This window comes from Danio rerio, chromosome 23, assembly GCF_052040795.2.
Source record: "Danio rerio strain M-AB ecotype USA chromosome 23, GRCz13ab, whole genome shotgun sequence".
Taxonomy (NCBI): Eukaryota; Metazoa; Chordata; class Actinopteri; order Cypriniformes; family Danionidae; genus Danio; species Danio rerio.
The window spans coordinates 6,716,515-6,737,829 of NC_141043.1; the positions used below are offsets into that span (position 1 = coordinate 6,716,515).

The window sequence follows — 21,315 nt, forward strand, 5'->3', positions numbered from 1 at the left end:
AAAATTCATGAGATGTCCTAACATTTTTATTTGTTAACATTTTATCATTATTTGTTTTACAAATGTGGCAGTTTCACATCTTTTAAAAAGTAAAATAAATGTATACATTTCTTAATAGTTTCTTTGGTTTGTGGGTGAAACATGATCTAAACGTTGACAGGTTTGGTGAGTTTTGCTTATTTTGATCTCTTTCCCCTTTTCTCTGTTGGTGTCTGTGCTCATGTGTTACAGAACTGTGTCGTTGGTTTGTCGTCAAAAGCAGTTGGAAAGCACAGATAAGACCGCACACTTTCACTTCATGCTTTTTTTTTTTTTTTTTTTTGGAGGTCATCATCTGCCAAGGTGTAAACAGGCACAGTAGATTAACCACGACAGTGAGAAAGGGAAGGAAGCACAAAATTTGGGTAGCTTTGCCGTAAATGACGATGTTTAATGTCCAGGCTGTGTTGGTGAGGAGTAACAGAGGTTGGTTTACCAGAAGAGCTCCCAGAAGACTACAACACAAGCCTCATGTTTTCCCAACACACCCACTGAAGCTCGTCGCCTCATTTACTACCCTGATTCTGTGACTATGACTGAGATAATAACATTTTTTGTGGTTGTTTTGATAATTGCTTCTAGCACAACTTCTGCATTGCTCAGGTGCGATTTTTACACAGACTTCAACAGTGTAAAATCTTGATGGTTCTGTGGGTCTCGTCTATCTTAACTGATCTTTAGTATTTTCTAATGGGTTCGAGTCAGGTGATTGGTCTGGGCCATTCTACAGCTTGATTTTTCTTTCTCTGAAACTATTTGAGGTTCCTTGTCTGTGTTTTGGATCATTGTCTTGCTGAAATGTCCAATGTACTGATGTACTGTAGATGCTGGACTGAAGCAGCTAATATTAATTTACATTGACGAAGGGCAGAGGGTTGCTGAAGAACTACTCAGAGATTTCAGCTGCTGTCTGGGCTTTCACTGCCTTTCTACACCTCCCTTTCTTCATGTGTTTATTAATTTTTCCCTGTGTCATTTCATTTTATAACACGACTTAATTATTAAACTAATTAGGTTTGTTCTCTTTTCACATGTATTTATTTAGTTGTTATCAGCATCCAGTGAAAAAAAGCTGTCAAAAGCACTTTTAGAAATGTGTTTTTTGAGAAACATTATATGCTGAATACTTGTGTCCCCCACTGTACATCATGATGCTGGAAAAAAACATTACTTCAAAAGTTATAATAACAAAAATGACTATAGCGCTTTGTGTTAGGGTTGGGTACAGAAACCCAGTGCCATTATAGCACCGGTACATTTGTAACCGGTATTTACTGGACCGAATCAGCATATGAATTTCGGTGCATAATTTCGGGGCCACTGGTGCTGCGTCAAGGACATAGGAATCATCAAGGGGTGCATGTACACATTGTCACACCATCTCTAAACATTTAATTCTAAACAACTTTAAGGAATACAAACAGGCGATGTCTGGAACGGACGCTTGCAACACACACAGTACATCGCATTCAGTGAACGAGAGCGACTCTCTTCAGATTAACATGTACTGTATGATCGCGTTCATCAAATTTGCTTTAAGCGTTCTAAAGTGTATTTTACAAGCAAGGATTCTGACACAGCAACGTAAAGCAGATGCTTTACAAAAGTTGCGTGTAAGGGGGAAACACGTCAGACTTAATGACACATTTGAGGGCTCATGAAATCAACTTACAGGCAGAGGAAGGCACCGTCTCTGAAAGCTTGCGACATCATCTGGCACTTTCAATGAGTACTTTCAAAGCTCCGATTTTTAATATGATTAATACAATACTCTAATTAAGAGTCTAGACCACCATGTACACAGTGATTTTTGATTACCTTAAAGGACCACAGACACCAGGACCACAAAAATGAATATCACCTAAGATTAATATATGGTTTCCATTAGGGCTGGACAATATATTATTAGCATTGATATCGTGATGTGCGCATACGCAATGGTGACATCGCAGGATATGCAATGTTGAGTTGATATTACAGTTTTCCAGGAACTACAATTGCAAAGTGTAACCATAATAAAGTGAAAAATGAACACTTGCATGTGTTTTTAGGGCACTCTAGTTTGTGTGGGAGAGTTTAATGCAGGGGTGCCCAAACTCAGGTCGGAGGGCCAATGGCTGTTTCTCAATTCCAAGAACGCAGAGAACGGACTTGTGTTCTTGTGGAGACCGGTCTTGCCAGGTGTCCTCAGAAGAACGAACTCAGGAGACCGCGAGGACAGAGCGTTCTTCCTGATGGTCACGTGACCTTCATGCATTTTAAATAGAAATTATTTAAACATTAAAGCATATATACAACGATTTATTGTTTTTCCCCTCTTAAAAATATATACTTTGCATCAAAACATTATAAATATACTCTCCACAATATAAATAAAACACATTTTAATACGAATTTCAGCAAACAAACACCCTTAATGTGTTTATTCCTTTATTAAGATGTTTATGGTAATGTTTACTTTCACCGTTTCCTTTACGGAAACTCCTGAGGTAAATAAATGATATCTCTGAACTTTAATAATACGTCTAATTAAAATGCTGCGCTTCCCACCTCCAGTCGCAATGACTTCTGGGACTTCCAGAGTGAGTTCGGTGCTCAAGTCTGCATCAGTTATCACCTCGATATCAAGATCACATCCGGGAAGTTTCACGTCCTCCGTACTTGCGGTCTTGAGTATTGGAACTGAACTTAGGCAGCTGATGATGACGTTGCACGAGGACGCGAGACCGCTGAAGAGCGCATATTGAGAAACAGCCAATGTCTTGCAAACTTTAGTTCCAACCAGATACACCTGGGCTTGCTAATCAAGGTCTTACTAGGCTATCTAGAAACATCCTTGCAGGTGTGTTGAGGCAAGTTGGAGCTAAAATCTGCAGGACACCGGACCTCCAGGACACCCCTGGTTTAAAGCATTCAAGGAACAAGAAGTTTTAGAGTTTGTAAGGTTAAATTTATATAATTATTATTATGATCAAGACTATGCAGTGCTGTTTTACTTTTTATCATTTAATTTCTGTTGCTAAATACTTAAAAAAGACTCCCTAGAATAATGTCAAGCACTTTTTCACGTGTATCTTAGATCCATTGTGTTCATCAATGCTTGAAATTAGTTTAATACATTTTATGTAAATGATTCAATACCCTCCAGAATCATCTCAGTCAAACTGATATAATCAATTATTCCCAAATAGAGCTATTAAAGCATGGGTCTCGAACTCTGAAGTGTGCATTATTTTGTAATAAATCCATGATTCTGAGTAGGATGCATGATATATCGACAGCTCTATCTTTATCGGCCAATAAATGCTATTTTTAATGTTATCGTTATATCGTTACCTAAAATTAGGCCGATATCTTTAAGCTGATAGATTTCGTAATTGTACTAAACTGCCTGCCTCACGCATGAGTGGGTCGAACTTGTTCAGACTTGTCTGGTGCACTATAATGACGCTTTCCTCACATTCCTCAAAGTCTGTCCTTTCTTTGTGTAGTATTGCTGTGAGTTGTTAACTCCGTAAGTAACCATATTCCTTATCATTAGCTATGTTTCCATCCAACTATTTTTATGCGCATAAAAAAACGGTTAATGGAAATGCCATGATGTGCATAAATTTTGAAAACGTGCATAAAAAACTAATGCACATAACTGAGTAGGATAAACTTTTTATTTGATAAGAAAAGATGCGCATAAACTACAGTGGAAACACTTCTACCGCATAAATTCCAGCATGCGTATTAAAAAAATGTCGTGATTTTCTTATAAGAGATCATGTGATGGTAAAAATGTGTGTAAATAGACAAACCAGCAGGCCGAGCACTTTGTAAACCATCTGAAATGTTGTTTTGGTCATTCTAAAACGCCTTACCATTTCAGTATTAATGTTATTATATAATTATTGACCTCCAGAATCAAGAGTGTCTGTGCTCTGCCTCTGACACCTTCAAACGCCACCGCGCGTTCCCTGCATATCAGCATTGCCTTCTGAGGCGCAAGTCATTTATTAGATGAAGAAAAGATTGACGCAGCTTCTCCAACTGCAACAAATTCAGTTTTACTGTTGATATTTGGCGCCAGTTAATCGGGAAGTGATGATATTGTTCGCTTTGACTCGTTGGATGGAAACGCTGCTTCATTCGCATGTCTTTTATGCGATAATCCAGTTTTGCGCATAAAGTTTATTCGCATTTTTGAACGGAAACATAGCTATTGTAGATATGTTTGATAGTGTCATTGTGTATTTTGGTTTAAATCGCCTCAGGAAAAAATATTAAACATGTAAACATTAAGTGTGTCACGATCCTCCAAATCCTCGATTCGATTACATTTTCGATTCTAAAGTCACGATTCGATTTTTGTTTATGAATAATGAATTAATTAATGACCAATTAATTATTTGTAGCCTACCGTTTAAACTACCTGACCTGCATGGTCTTTGTTTTACCCATAAACAAATCATACAGTAAATGAATAAAGGCAAGATACACACATAATTACCTCCTGTCAATCACTTTTTTCTGCGGGACTCGTGAATAGGCAGTGATCTGTGTCGTTATAATGGCGTCGGTAAAAAAGAGGCACAACCAACAGAAACCAGCCAACAGTATCTGAGGTGTTCGCTAAAATGACAAAGTACAAGTGAGTGAAAGATTAAAGCAGTCCTCTGACTGCCTGGACCTGCTGTCTCGAGCGCATGGCTGTGAGTGCGTCTGTGTCTGTGTGGTCACGTGATGTGCATTTTCAGAGGTAGAGAGGAAGGAGGGCTGCTTAGAAATGCTACACGCCACTGTGGATGTCAAATTGTTGTCGTTCTAAAATGCCATTTAAAAACAAAGACAGTGTAAACAGGGCCTGAGTGTGTACTTTTCGCGAGCGGATTTGCAACGGGGGCGGGCGGAGGATCGCAATGCCGGTGTTGTCTATCGGACGAACCGTACGTAATACGTACATAGCAGAGCTTGCAAAACTGTGTTTTTTTTTTGTCGACAACACGAACGTTGTCAACATAACTCACTGGAAATCCAAAATGCTTACACACCGACGACTTCATTGAAAGAGGAGAGGGTTTAAGTTCTGTCGACGGGTCTCCTGCGTCTGCCATTTAACAAGCACTTCAACAAGCCTGTTATTTTTCCCGCTTGGCAAGCCAAGCTGATGTGACATGGGGGCGTGGCAGCATCGACGATTCTTTTTTTTGATTTGATAATCGAAATTGAGCATAAATTTCGATCGATTTAGATTAAAAATCGAAATCGTGACACCCCTAGTAAACATAATAGCATTGATGCACATGTGCTAAACAACGCATTGGGTTTGTAATCTAATATGGTTATATGTTATTATTGGTGTATCGGCATATTCAAATTGATTATAACGAGCGCACGGGATGTCTATCAAGATTCCAACAGTGGTTTATCATAAACCTTTATTGATTATTTTTATTTTTTAAATCCCATTTTGTTATTTAACCTATTATTTTTATGCAACAGCCAAGTTGCATGTTAATTTTTTTGTACGAAGAAATGGAAATAATTTATTTTTGGCATGCTGATTTGTGTAAAGTTGTGAATTTAGGTCTATATATTCACCTTGCAAATTTTAAATTAGTGCTTTTTTTGCTTTAAAGTATGCTATTCAGTTTATTAGATCAGTTCAAACTTTTTATGATTTTTTAAAAATAAAATCAGTTGTTCACTGTATAAAAGTACAACATTTTGACTGTTTACATTAACCACACTGAACTGAGCTAAACTGAAACTTAAACACTGAAAACTGAACTACACTGTTTCAATTTACTATGATCTTCTATGTGAAGCTGCTTTGACGCAATCTACATTTTAAAAGCGCTATACAAATAAAGGTGAATTGAATTAAATTATATTTATTGACCTATATATCGGTTATCGCCCTCCAAACAGAGTTATCGGTTATCGATATCGGCCCTAACATCCATATCGGTGCATCCCTAGTTCTGAGTCAATTATTCCACTTGTTTTATGTTTACTTTACAAACGACATTACTCAGATGTTGTATGTCAAGACATTTGTCAAGTTTTTGTCCTCATACAGCTCCTGTGTGTAGGGCTAGTTTATTGCGCAGCTCATCCAAAGTCACCGCCTTTGTGATTTTGGTCTGTTGTTGGTAGAAATTATGAAATCATTGGATGTAATGACATGGAAATAATGTGGTAAAAAAAACCTTCCTGGAACTACTTTGGCTGAGTGTTTATCTGAAAATAACTGCATGTCTTGGAATGCTCATCAGCCAAGCATTCAACAGCTTCATAGTATTCCAGAATTTGTTGCATTACTGATTATCAGCACATGTATAGTCACAGCACTATATGTGTGTGCGGTTGTTTTTCTGACGTTCATTTGAGAGACTTCCTACTCAAGGGCACTACAGAAACGAAGCATACACTCTGGTCTGGTGTTTACCTGACAGAAACCAGATCCCCTGAATGCTCTTCCTAACCGCTCCACTACTGCTCTGGCTGTATTTCTAGTTCCACCAGCCCTGGGGAACACAGCTGCCGCTGGGTCTCCACTGGGTGCGGCACGTTTCTATGTGTGTGTGTGTGTTTATGTGTGTCTGTAGAGTCATGAGCAGGCAGATATGAGCGGCTCAAACCTAATATTGCAGACTGCTGGAAGAGTATTTGTTACTGAGGCCCGAGCTGTGAAAACAAGTCAGCAGTTGAGGCTACTTAACTGCCTCACAGGCAAACTGCTGTGGTATTAATGCCACGCTTGTTTTTAAGACTTTTCAGCAAAAGGCTTTTAAAAAAAGCTTATTTTTGGGAAGTGTAAACAATATGCTCACTGATCTGATGATAAGATAAACTGTGCTGTGTATGTTATTGTAAAATTTGTCAGAGTTTATTGCCACTTACTTTACGGCTGTCTGAATTAGGCTGCCATTATTTTCTAAGATATGTGTAAGATTTTTACGTTTTAAGTTTTTTAGGACAACGGTATCTCCAGCAGAAAAGATATCCACAGATATCCACAGACTTTTTTTATATGGTAAAGAAATGTGCATTTTGAAACTAATGAAGACAGCAGGAGTCAATGATTTATTTGAATTATATAGCCCGACATGTTTACTGCTCCAAAATACTTTAAATGTTTCTCAAAATAAAATATATTGTGTTCAAAGGAGGAAAATGTTTTGTTTTTTACCCAGATATTTAAAAAGAATGTATATTAGAGCAGTAATCACAATAACGTGAAACCATTTTTTTTTTTTTCAAGGTTATCATACCGTCACAATCTTATACCGGCCCATGCCTAGTTTGAATTAATTCTGATTGGTCAGTCGCAACATTCCAAGGAATGTTATCCTGAGATGACAAACGCTAAATAACACGGGCTCATCCGGGAACTTTGAATCACCTTGACCTTCAGTGAATGCGTTCAAATCCATATACCTGCATCCACATTCATATGTATCTGCTTATCTGTCACTAGGCATGGGATAACCGTTTTCAAGTTATACCACGGTTTGGAAAAGTCAAGGTTATAAAACCTGTCTAAAATTATAGAATTTAGTTTGAACCCACCGAACCCGGGCAAAGATCTTCAGCTCTAGGTCAGCTTTATTCAGCTAGTTTTGTTTCTGCTTTGCGTTTTTGTCTCATTTTTGTCTGTTTGGTGGTATTTTCTGAATGAATAATGCACAGGTTAGTGTATACTCCATCAGCTGTTTTCATTTCTGTCAGCTTTTAATTTAAAAAAAATAAATAAACGTGTCATGTCTCAGAGCAATGTTTGGTCTAATTTGTATGTTTTGTGACGAGTATCCATGTAATAAATGGCAAAGTACATCCAGGATGTTTGTTTTCGCAGAATAAAGCTCTTTAATCTTATACAGCAGTGCTCCACTTTGTCAGGCTCCCGATAAGTAGATAGGTGTTTGTTTTTTGTGGTAACAACCTACTGGATGTACTTTATCCCTAACTTTTTACACAACTCTCTGGAATACTTGATTCTCATTGATCACGATATTGCAGGATATGTTATGTAATGGATAACATGCATCCAGGCAGTTGTTATCACAGAATAAAGTCTGACATGAAACAAATTTTCTGTCACTCTGCTGTTCTTGGCTTTTTGACACCGTCTTGTGACTGAATAAAAATAATATTATTTTTGTAGGCTGCATCCAGTCATTTAAGAACAAATTTTCTGTAAGCTTTACGATTAATTAAACAGCTAATGAATTATAACGGCTGACATCAATGGTTTGTGTCTAATTAGTGGCAAGTAGCCATGTAATAAGCGGGATAATAATACATCTAGCCAGTTCTTTTCACTGAATAAAGCCCTTCGGTTTTATACAACAGTGCTGAGCCTCTCGTTGGGCTGCTGATAAGTATTTATTCTGCAATTAACAACCATCTGGATTTTCATTATCCTTTACATATAGTATACAATTCGTTCATAATTTATAATACATTCTTATAATAATATATGAAATAAATGTACTGTATTACTGTTATTGTTTTTCCAATCAATTTAAAATCGTATAGAACATTAGTGATTTAATGTATAATTGAGGTGTTTCCTAATGACACAGCCAAAATTGGGATAAATAGTATGCCTAAAGTCCTGCTCATTCATAGACTTATACTTGTGTCTGTATTTAAATCCTCTCCTTCCTCTCCAGGTCACTATGATGGATAAAAGTGCAGCGGAAAGAGCTTGTAAAGATCCCAACCCTATTATTGATGGACGCAAAGCTAATGTCAACCTGGCGTACCTCGGGGCCAAACCACGCAGCCCACTGACAGGTAAATTCCAGCTGAACTTCTTCAATGTACGGTCCTTGTCTATTAACCCTTAACTGTCAACATATCACAGGCCCTTTTTTCACTACATATTTAAAAGAAATTGTTTAAATGTGATTGTATAGTAACAAACTCTGTCATTTATCATTTTCAAACGTGAACTCAAAAAATGTGATTATTTGAAAACTAATTTTCTGTCACGTTTAAAGGTGAAGTGTGCAGTTTAAAGGGATTGTTCACCCCAAAAAAAATGAAAATTCTCTCATAAATGCATACAGAAATGCAATAATCTTAATGGTGGTCAAACAGGTTTTCCAAACACTCGCCCTGTCTTCAGTCAGTAAAAATAGACATCCAAGGTTCAAACTCATGCTATTGGCTGAAATTGTCTTATTGTGTCTGAATATTGAAAAGGACATTCTGTTTTGTTGAAACTTAAGAAGTTATGTACTTGTTATTTTAGAAAAAAAGAGTTTAAACTTTAACCAACGGTTACACAAAATTGTTGTATTTATATAAACAAACAAGGCTTTATTTAAATATATGTGGCCTACATTTGCATTATTTGTGTTTTCTAACTTGCACAAAAATCTTGGATATATTGGATATAGTCCGTTTTGACAATGACATTTGGGATTTTGGGAATCTCTCTTTATTACTCTGTAATTCAGAAAATACCATTAACAGACAGAAAAAAAGTTGTTGTTGTTTTTTAAATAAAATTAGACATGTATAAGCAGCCTTTAGAATAGAAATGAACAAAACTACTATGCTACTAAAGTAGAGATACCTCATTTTGAAAAAAAAAATACAGCCTTTAAAAATATGTATTGTCACTGAAATATACAGACAGACATTGATAAAGTGTTACAAACGCTTAATTGTATACACTACCTGACAATAGTCTTGTCTTCAATCCGAGTTGTAAGAGCAAGTCATATCAAATAATAACTTGACTTCTAATTGATTATTTGAAAAAGTGGCAGAAGGTAGATTTTTCCCATGAATCATCTGTTGAACTGCATCCTAATCATCACAAATACTGCAGAAGACCTATTGGAACTAGCATGGACACAGGATTCTTATAGAAATCAGTCAAGTTTGGTGAAGGAAAAATCATGGTTTGGGGTAAATTCAGTATGGGGGCGTACGAGAGATCTGCAGAGTGGATAGCAGCATCAACAGCCTGAGGGATCAAGACATTTGTACTTAAACAAACCACAGGAGAGGACAAATTATTCAGCAGGATAGCGCTCCTTCTCATACTTAAGCCTCCACGTCAAGGTTCCTGAAAGTAAAGAAGGTCAAAGTGCTCCAGAATTGGCCAGCCCAGTCACCAGAAATGAACATTATTGAGCATGTCTGGGGTAAGATGGAAGAGGCATTGAAGAAGCTCATGGGAGTCATACACAATATGAATTTGGTTTCCACTGCACCATGGCCTAATATTCTATACTGGATATTATTTCTGTTAAGTGACAAGACTTTTGTTTAAGCAATGTCAGATCTTACTGTCCTAATTAATTAAAAATAAAGGCATGAACATATTTTATTTTGGTAAAATAAGTGTAATCTAGATCTGATACCAAATGATCAACTTGAAGTCAAATTAGTATTTGTTGTTCAGGCAACAAGATTTTGACAGGTAGAGTGATGGATATAATTTTTTTATTTTATTTTATTTTTTTGCATTACACTGAAAAAAAACACTTAATGAAAAGCCAATAAGCCCCAAAATCTTAAAATCGACAGCCTTCAGTGTCTGACCTGAAGAACTGAATTGTAATGTAGCTTGAGGTTTTTCTGGCCACCTTCTTGTCACTTTTACTTGTTGACGGTTACACGGTGGGTGAATCATACTGGCAAAAAAAAAACTGATGCATGTTTTCATCATATCATGCCCTGAGTATCATCAAATCTCCAAAACACACACACACACACACATCTCACACTTCTTTTTAACGGCTAGTTTGACGGGTTTGCCCTGTCAAGAATTTGCAGCCGTCCCACATTTGCATCTCTGCATGCGTGTGAATGCATTAGCAGAAAGAAGTGATATATGGTCACTCAGCACGTCTGTCTGTTCGTTCGGCCTCCAGCTTTGCATTTGTGTGTGTTTTGTGGCTGATTTGTCAGGAAAGAGGAAGAGTGTTGTGGAGGGAGCGTAAAGCTCGAGCACCTGTCCTAACACACCATATTCACACAGAAACCGAGGCGATTTCAGCTTCTGCTCTCGCTCTCGTCCCAACATGCCTATTTGCTCTGTTCTCTGCCGCAGTGGCCTTCGTCATGTCATTCACTTCTCGCTTATTTGGAAAAACATCAGGCATTTAATGTGTAAGGGTCAGGGTTAAGTGGAGATGTTGAAAGTGATTAAGAGTGTAACAAGCAAGTGTCAATTAAAAAGAATTGTCTGAAAGCCAGTGCTTCAATGCATTTAAAATTACGTAAACAAAATGTTGACTCAGTAAGTTCTCTGTATTTACTACATGTATTAGGGGCAAGTCTGAAAAATGTTAATATTTGTTTTATTCTTGGAAGATCTGATAACATTTCTTCAGAATCTCGAATAAATATGTTATAATTTGGTCTTTTTTTTTTTGGAATAATTGCACTTATTTCATTTCAACTACTTTTTTGGTCATTACATTTCACTTAAAAATAAAACTATATATCAAAAATCCAGAGAAACTGAGTATTTATATGGTTTTGAGCATCAACAGAATACAAAATAATACATCTCTCGTCTTTTTTCATATATTACTGTCAGTGTTGGGGAGTAAGTAGTTACATGTAACGGCGTTGCGTAATTTAATTACAAAATAAAAGTAACAGTAATTTTTATACAGTTACTGAGGAAAATTGTGTAATTTAATTACAGTTACTTGTGAAAAGGTTAAAGATTACAAATGTGGTAACATCTAAAATTTTTCTTAAAATCTGGGATATGTTGGATAATATTAATCTGTTGCTTTGCATGTTTTTGATATGACTTCTGCTAAGGCCATTTATTGAAGCGGTGCTACTCTGATGCTTTTGATTTTCGGCGCACCCACAGGCGTAAATCCCGAGGGGAACATGTCCTCAGTATAAACGCTTGAAAATGATTTAGTTAAAAATGCCCATTAGAAACTTAAAAGTAATCAAATGTAATTAGTTGCTTTACTTTTATAAAGTAATCCAAAAGAAGTGTAACCTATTACATTTTAAGTAGGGTAATTTGTAGTCTGTATTCTATTACATTTCAAAAGTAACCTCCCCAACACTGATACTGTATCGATTGCCTTTTTTTATAGTCCGATATTGGATTAAGTTTAAAGCTATCAGCAATTTGGCAATAATATAAAAAGCTGGCATAGATGGTTTATTAATTAGAAGGAAATAAGCTGCACATCTTTTAAATAATCAATTATTTTTCTCAAAGTAAACTTTTTAAAAACTTATTTACAGCGATGAAAATAAGTATTGAACACATGTTTTTACCTGGGAATAATATTTCTAAAGGAGCTGTTGACATGGAATTGAACCAGATTTAGGTAAAAACCTAAACAATACAAACATTAAAATAAAACAACAAAAAAAGTGTAATAATAATGAAATTACAGAAGGAGAAAGTACTGAACTACTAAGGTTTTTCAGGTGATGGCAGCTTAAAGATGCCTCATATGGAGAATGAAGTCACATGAATTGCTCTGGTGTGAGCTTTTCACAGAAATCCTGATGGTTGTGTGGTTTCGTCTATCAAATCTGATTTTTTATTTGGATTTTATATTGGATTCAGGTCAGGTGATTGGCTGGGCCATTCTACAGCTTGATTGTCTTTCTCTGAAACCATTTGAGTTTCCTCAGAATCAACTTCATTATCCTGTTTGGGGAAACCAAAATTGCAGCAAGGTGCTATAAGACAGGCGAAGTTCCACGTACACATTAACAAAATATTACCACACAACATACAATACATCATTTATTTAGATGCATCTCCCTCCCCGCTGGACTCATTTAATGACCTAATGGCCACCATAATAAAATCATTTCTAATTCTGTTTGGCCTGCTTATAGGAACTCTAAATGATCTCCTGGTATAAGTACAGTTTAAGTCGGAATTATAATTTTTTTTTCTTTTTTTAATATTACCTGATATATGCTTAACAGAGCAAGGATTATTTTACAGCATGTCTAATAATATTTTTTCTTGTGGAGAAAGTCCTGTTAGTTTTATTTCGGCTAGAACAAAAGCAGTTTTTAGTTTTTTAAAATCCATTTTAGGGTCAAAATTATTAACTTTAAGTTATTTATATATGTGTGTGTGTGTGTGTGTGTGTGTATATATATATATATATTTTTTTTTTTTTTTTTACGATAGTCTACAGAACAAACCAATAACTTGCCTAATTACCCTAACCTGCCTAGTTAACCTAATTAACCTAGTTACGCCTTTAAATGTCACTTTAAGCTGTATAGAAAAGTCTTGAAAAATATCTTGTCAAATATTATTTACTGTCATCATGGCAAAGATAAAATAAAGCAGTTATTAGAAATGAATTATTAAAACTATTGTTTAAAAATGTGTTAAGAAAATCTTCTCTGTTAAATAGAAATTGGGGGAAAAAATAAACAAGGGGGCTAATAATTCTGACTTCAACTGTACATAGTAACAATACGAGCTGCACATTTCAGCTTTTAAACCCTCCGCCATGTCTTGCTCAATTGTACAACTGTAAATCTATTGTACACATACTTCTTGTTTGTTACATATAAAGCACTCAGTCCTTTTTTATCCTCAAATTAATATTGGTACAGCTAAAACTGAACGAAGCAAACTCTCCAGAATTACTCCACTATCGTCCTCTGATTCATTCATCCTCTTCTTTTCTACTTAGCCTGTATTTGACATTCACATTTATAATTCTGTCCTCCACAAGCACACGCTCTTTAGCCTCTAATTGGCTCTCGTTCTCTCCATTCAGCCAACATGCACTTCTGTTTTTTTTTTGTTCTGTTTTTCATCTCCTCCTGTCTGTTTGCTCTCATGAAGTCACTCATGTGAAAAACGCCAGGCTGTCTGTTCTCCAGCGTAACAGTGAATCTGCCCGGACACAGATCAGAAACATCTCTCGCCTCGATGCCTGTTCAACACACATACACAGACGCGCGTGCATGTACGCGCACGCACACACACACAAGCTCAACAGCCTCATCAGCAGCACTGCTGTATTTGCATAAACACACTTCTCTCTGAACACAAACCTTATGGTGAGCATAATGCAACATGCTTGTGTCTTCATCTTTTTCCTTTAAGTTTGTGTCCATTACACTTGGCTCAAGGAGGAGACGTTCATTTTAGTGCTTGATTTAAATTTTAAAAATGGATAAACGTGTAATTTATTCAGTAAATAACTTGAACACATTTATTTTACATTAGGCATATTTTTTTTAAATTAGAAACAACGTTATTTATTATTTGTTTATTATTAAGTAAATTATTCATCCTAATGAATTTTTGTGGATTTTATATTTTTTTTTGTATTTTTTTATTTTTGTAATTTTGATTATAACGACAACTACAAACTAACAGGCAAACAATAAATAAATAATAATCTTGAGCAGGGGTCACCAATCTCGTTCCTGGAGGTCCGCTGCCCTGCAGGGTTTAGCTTAGGAGGCGGTGTTTAACAGAGTGAGAGTGACATAACTGAAGAGCGCGGAGGGATCCGGTGGTGAGGGGTGAGAACGGGTTATTATTTGAGGCCCGGGAGGGAGACGCACGATTTCCGGGAGATTGTCACTCGTTCACGTGCATCCAGGAGTCTCTATGCATTTGCGGGAGACTCCTGGAACTTCTGGGAGACTTGGGATGTCTGAATAACATGTTTAACATCTATAGTGAGACGCGATCAAGCGGTACATACTTGATAAATTGTTCGACGTGCACTGCTCACTGGAGCTCAGACAAGTGCATGACGGTGTGTATGTGTGTGTGTGATCATATCATGTGTGTTTTCAGCGGAAGGAGGGCTGTCCAGAAATGCTAGGTGTGGATCAATTTCTTTCTAAAATGCCATTTTAATACTAAGATGTATTAGAGTAAACGGGGCCTGAGTGTGTATTTTTGCGAGCGTGTTTGCGACAGGGGCATGCGAAGGATCGGCGATGCTGGCTCAGCATCATGTTGTCTATTGGCCATCGGCGATGGACGATGGCATCGTCTATCGGCCCAACCCTAATTCCAACTAAGACCTAGGCCAGGGATGGGCAAACTTGATCCTCGAGGGCCGGTGTCCCTGGAGAGTTTTGTTCCAACACTAGTCAAACACACCTGAACAAACTAATCAGGGTCTTCAAGATCACTTGAACTCTATAGGGAGGTCTGTTTGAATAGGGTTGGAGCTAAACTATGCAGCACACTGGCCCTCCAGGATCAAGTTTGCCCACACCTGACCTAGGCTGTCTATAAAAAAGTTCAACAAAGACAGATTTTTTTTCTGACGAAACTTAGATTGTATAATCGTATAATATTATAAACAATTTGTTGAAATAGTTTCATCTTTCTGCATTGTAGCTTGGTACGTTAATCGGAGTCTGTCAAATAAGGACAGGTTGTGTAGCCTTGTGAAGATGGCAGACGCGATCATCGGATTTAAGCAAACTTGTTTAATGCTACTTTACCATAATATTATTTAAAAGAGAGCTCAGGGTATCCAATGCACCCCGGATCACCGGGGAGATCATTAGTCAACCGCTAAAAAATTTTTTATTAGCCTGTGACCCCCAAAATAACAATGCCAGTGACATGCGATCCCCACATTTCTCAGAGGTGGTTAGAAATAAACAAATGTTGCACACACAACAATAGGTTGTGTGAAACGTGCATCAGTCTAACAACCATATAGGCTATAACTTATATAGTCATTTTTAATTTGTGTAATGTTGACTTCACCTAATGAAACTGGTGGCCACAATGTTTTCAGTACAAGTCTATTCTTAGATTTATTTTGGAGACCTCCAATCAGAAATCATTCTCAATGTTCAATTGTGGCCTGTATGTATTTTATTGTATTTGATTATCATAATGGACTCAGAAAATTTAGCCTGGTGCTGTAAAATCAATCTGCTGCAATTGACACTATTAGATTAGATTATTTGTGGGTCTAATGTTAACCGTGTGTGTGTGTGATCATCCTTTCATTATCACATGATATGTTTTTTTTACCTGCTTTCTTTTGCGTTAATATGGCTTAATTTTTTCTTTTACAATAACATTGCTTTAATAGATGAACTCCCCATTTATGTGTAGTTAACTGTGATCTAGGACCTTTAGCCAGGACAGATTCCTGTGCATATGTTTTGTTAAATAAAAAGTATAGTATACAGCTTTGTTTTAACACATTTAAAACTTGTGGCTAAGAAATAATTGCTTGTTTATGTTTGGTGTCGTCAGAGATAAATTTGGTAAATCCTTCATTTTGAGCTTTGAAAATGATGTGAAATAAAAACGAATTGTAAGACTATGAAACTATAGATAACGCAAAATCCAAATCAAGTCATTTTAGCCTGTCAAAGTCATGTTTATGTGTATAAAATATATTTTCCCAACAATAAAATTGTGGGATCACAGTGGCTGGTGATCAAAAAAGTTAATTTCAAGCCCTGCTTACTATGTATTTTTTTTTTACAATGGCTTTTCCCACAAATATACATGTGTAACTTAACCAGGGTCACGTTTGCTCACTCTCGAGACTCTGGTTGTGATTTCACTCTGTTGTTTTTTTGTCTTGCGGTCACAGGCTATTCTACTGGAGTCCAGCAGGTCCATCCGACCCTCATCCAGAGGCAGTATGGGTAAGCATGTCTCTTCATTCTGCTAATGTCAGGGATGACGGAGTGCCGCATGTGCAGAAATAGCATCAAATCTTAGCATGATCCCTCACAAACAGCCCTGTCAAAACGGCAGTTTCATTTAGCCCAAAACTGTCAGTTATTCTTAACAAACCGGCTGCGTCTCAAACGTCCCGTCTCAGTTTGTCTCGCTCCATCTGAGGACATTAGTGAGGCTCTTCCTCAGCAGTGTTTTTACAGTCTTTCTCTCTGTGGTTAACATTCACATCTCTCCCTTTTCTAAACGGGTTGTCTGTGTTGGTGTCTGGGTTTCTCTCGGTCTACACTCTTCCTCTTTCTGCATTTCCCTCTTTCTTTCTTTCTGTTGGTGTTTCTCTTTCTTTTACACTCTCTTTTGGATCCTGTTTGACCTGTTTGCTGTCGGTTAGGTCACCACCTGCCTCAAGTCTGCTAACCAGCCAGGTGTTATGCAAAACAAACCTTCATCTCTCTCTCTCTTTCTCTCTCTCACTCTCTCTCTCTCTCCCTCTCTCTCTCTCTCTCTCTCTCTCCCTCTCTCCGTCTGCTTCTGTACACATCTTTCTTGTTCCCCATCTTAACCACCCACCCACACACACACACAAACATTTTTTTCAACATGGAGTAATACTACTTATGAAAAAATGGAAATCTCTCATTGTTTACATTCACAGAAGCAAGCCCACAAGCATTTTTCTGTTTTCAGATTTTGTTTGAAAAACTTCTATTTAAACCAGAAAAGTAAAGTTCGTAGACTAACTTTATGGTGGCTTGAGAAAGCCTCGTCTGAAAGTTTAAAGTAGCTTTAAAAGTTACATGATTTAAGTTTAAAACAGTTGGTATAGATCGATAACTACATATAGGTTAGCTGGTTTTTACAGTGGATTGGCATGTTTCCTGCTAGGTGGTTGTTAGGGTATTTCTAGGGTGTTCTAGGTGGTTGCTAAGGTGTTGCTATGTGGTTGCTAAGTTGTTCTGAGTGGTTGCTTGGCAGTTGCTAACATAAACTACTATGGATTCACCGATACCATTTTTTTTGGAACTGATCTGATCTTGTTACCAAAACTCTGAGTATCGACCGATACAGATACTATCCCGATACTTTTCCGTTTTTTTGTGTTTTTTTTTTTTTATAACATAATACAATTTCTATAGTTCTGGTGATAAATAATAAATCTTCTTTAGTAAAAAATAACAGCCCTCTAAGCCTTCTGTATATGACAGATCACACAATCTAACTAAACATGATGCTTGCTATAAACTATTGGCTACATTATTTTAGCGTTCGTTATGACATTGATATGATGTGTTGGGGTCCAGCTGATGTTTCCTTTTTAATATTAATATTTTTCTATGAAATCTGTACTAGGCTGCCACTATTGACACTAATCATTGGTAAAATAACCAGCTTTTTAGCAAAGCCTGATATTTTCCTGCAGGTTTAAAACAGACTGAACTGTCTGAGGCCAGTTTAACTTAAGCATTCTCTCGCCTAAACTCGCCACGAGTGAGACTGAAAAACTGAAAAATTATCTTTTTGTCTGAAAAATTATCTTTTTGAAATGAATTTTGTTTGGTATAATTTGTTGCTTATAATTTTTGTTGGTCAGTTATCTACAAAATAAACGAGAAGATTTGAGATGGAGTTTAAAACAAGGTCCGCTTGTATGCTTCAGTGCTCACACTGACTAACAGGTTGGTTAGATAAAATATTAATATATAAAATTACAATGAAATATTCACAGTTTCAAAGAAGCATATATTAGACTTAATTATTTTTTGTTAATGACAGTCCATATGCGCCGCGCTGTCAGTTTTACTTTTTTCTAATTAGATGTTTTAAAATCTGCTTGATTCTTTTAAAATCGAAAGCAGCGCCCATAAATTGGTGTTTTTCCATAAGATACACCTTAGTGAATGTTTTATTTTAAGTGTGTAGTCTTAAGTGTGCTTTTAGTCATTTTATTCCATTCAAAGCAGCACTCAGATGTTAATTTATCCTGGAAAACATGGCATGAGAGTTGCATGTGTTAGATGTTTTTTTTTTTTTTTTTTTTTTGCACGTGCGATCAATTCCTGATCCTTTGCAGAAACCTTTAATCAAACGTAAGGTAATGTAATTACTTTTCGATGTGCTAAAATATTTGTTTATGAATGTTATTTTTAAAAAGCATATATACATATTAAAACTGTAAAACAGACTGCTTGATCTAATCGGAAAAAAAGAAAATTAGTTATCCATTTCATTATTTAATGCATAAAATAGGTTAGTCTGTTTTTATAAAGTGTGTTTAATTGATCTGAAACTTTAAATCACTCTTTTTTTTTTTCTTGTAAATAATAAAAGTTGCATCAGATTGATGAAAACGAACCTGAATACCCGTATGAACAAGGCCACTATGACTTTTTTTTACATTGAAACAATTGAATACAGTGTCTTCTGTGTATATGACTGGCAAAGGCGTCAGAAAGAACCTGCTGAATCTCTGCGAATATTTGATTAACTAATAAAACAGTTTAGTGATGTTAGTAATGCATAGAAAAATGCAAAGCAGATTTCTCCTAAGCTTATTAACCCACTGATGACAGCCACTTTGTGATGGTTTGTAAGGGTTTAATGAGGTTTTTTGTCCTACCTTGGGATGTTTGGACTAAACAGGAGCAAAGGCTACCTGATCAACACTGCATTCCTCAAAAAACCCCAAAATAACTCTTGCAATCTAGACGCAGTCCCCTCATGCTTGTGATACGGGACAGTCCGTAAACTCCACCCATTAAAATAACAGCTTGATCTTTATACTGTAAAATCGCGACAATGTTTAATTATTGATCGTGGGCCAAAACTATCATTGTAGTGAAAATATTACGATTAATCGTGCAGCTTTACTACACGCTTTATACACTTTTCTCAGACAGGCATTAATATTTTCACACTTTACTCTCTTGTTTAAACATTCCAAGTTCAAACCTTTGTAGAAAAATAAATCAAATATTATAGAGTAAAACCAAAGATCGGAACCATTTGATCTGTGTTTATTTTTTCTGTAATATCGCCCTATAGCCACGTAACTTGTACCTTCCTTTAGCATGTCAAGAAGTCCAACTTTGTGTGCGATAGTTAGCATCTTCTTCTGCCTTTTGGGCGCTACCGCAGGTGACAGTGCAGAACGATTCGTCAACATTGTAGGGAGAAAACCTGCAAGCAGACAGTACAGCACTTCAGAGTCACACTGCTAGCGATCAAAGATTCATGTTAATTTGACAAGCTGAACTCATTGTGTACTGTACATGACACACCGCACAGAGGAGATTGATTGACAATGGTGTACAGCCAGTCAGGATGCAGAACACAACGCACTAACGCAGAACGCTGAAGAAAAAAAGCATGTCAAATTACACAAAAACAATCTGCGAGGCTGCGAAAAGTGAACCACGTTATATTGAGGGACCACTGTATTATGTTAATTTTACACACAAAGTACCTGAGTTCAGCACATGTATTAACAGAAATGGAGCATTTTGCTTTAATCAGCTATATATTTATATCTAAAAAACATTTGAGTCCCCTGTTTATTTCAGGTAATTATGTTTTAAATCTGGTTGTGAATTGAGGCTCTAATTCTTGTGAATAACCATTCTCTGTGGGATCTAGTGCTGTTTTTGCTGCATAACCTTTTTTTTTTTTTTTTTTTTGAGGGTCCTGTCCACATCTGTGGGGTCTTTATTTAGACCGTCTGTGTGGTGGCTGGGGTTTGAACAGGTGTCTTTTACATATTGCGAGTCTGTTTGCATTGTCAGTTGATAGTGCTGCTTTTTAACCATAGACATTAGCTTTTTTGTTCTCAGTCAAATAGCCAGCATTAGTTATAAAGGACTAAAAAACACATCTTTGAAGTTAGCAGCACCATTGTAAATGTCCAACAGGCTTCATACAAGTCTTAATATGTCAGCTGAAAAGGGTTATTTGAACAAAGGCTAACAGCATTCAGATTAAGGGTATCATGACAGTGAGTATGTGTACATGGACATCAGTAATCAAATGGTTTGCCTTAATCTGAATAAGACACTAATATGTTCAAGGTGTTTACATTAAAGTTGCTTTTTAAATGTTCCTTTCATGATCCTGTTTTATATGTTATAGCACATAATTCGTTTAATGTCATTGCGTCACCACACTATTCACATTTACTATGGAGATTTATGTAATTTCGGGTATTTCATTCTTAATTTCTCACCTTTAACTGCAGTTTGGCACTTTTACTTTCATTTAGGAGCATTTCATTCATGCCCCCCTTGACAAGCGAGATATTGAATATGACTATAAACTGCTGGAAGAGTGTTGTTTTAATGAAATTTGAGAAAAACCTCCTCATTTCGCAATGTGGGGGACTAAGGTCTTACACTGACTTGTTAGGTGTAATGTAATGTGTATTTATATAGCGCATTTATTTTGTATGGCCATACACCCAAAGCGCTTCACAATCATGAGGGGGTCTCTCCATACCACCACTAGTGTGCAGCATCCACTTGGATGATGCGACGGCGCCAGTTCGCTCACCACACACCAGCTATTTAGAGCCAGTTTGGTGGATGGGGATGATTGGGAGGCCATGATCGTAAGGGCCGATTGAGGAA

The 21,315-nt window shown here is 36.7% G+C and overlaps 1 protein-coding gene across 1 annotated transcript in view; it reads left to right on the forward strand.

Annotated features, from left to right (window-relative positions):
- The window catches only part of rbm38 (RNA binding motif protein 38), a 42,110-nt gene that overhangs the window by 5,298 nt on the left and 15,497 nt on the right, over nucleotides 1-21,315 (forward strand). The window contains 2 exon segments of the mRNA NM_001110127.2: nucleotides 8,706-8,829; nucleotides 16,611-16,665. Of these exon segments, the coding sequence (NP_001103597.2) occupies nucleotides 8,706-8,829; nucleotides 16,611-16,665 (179 nt within the window).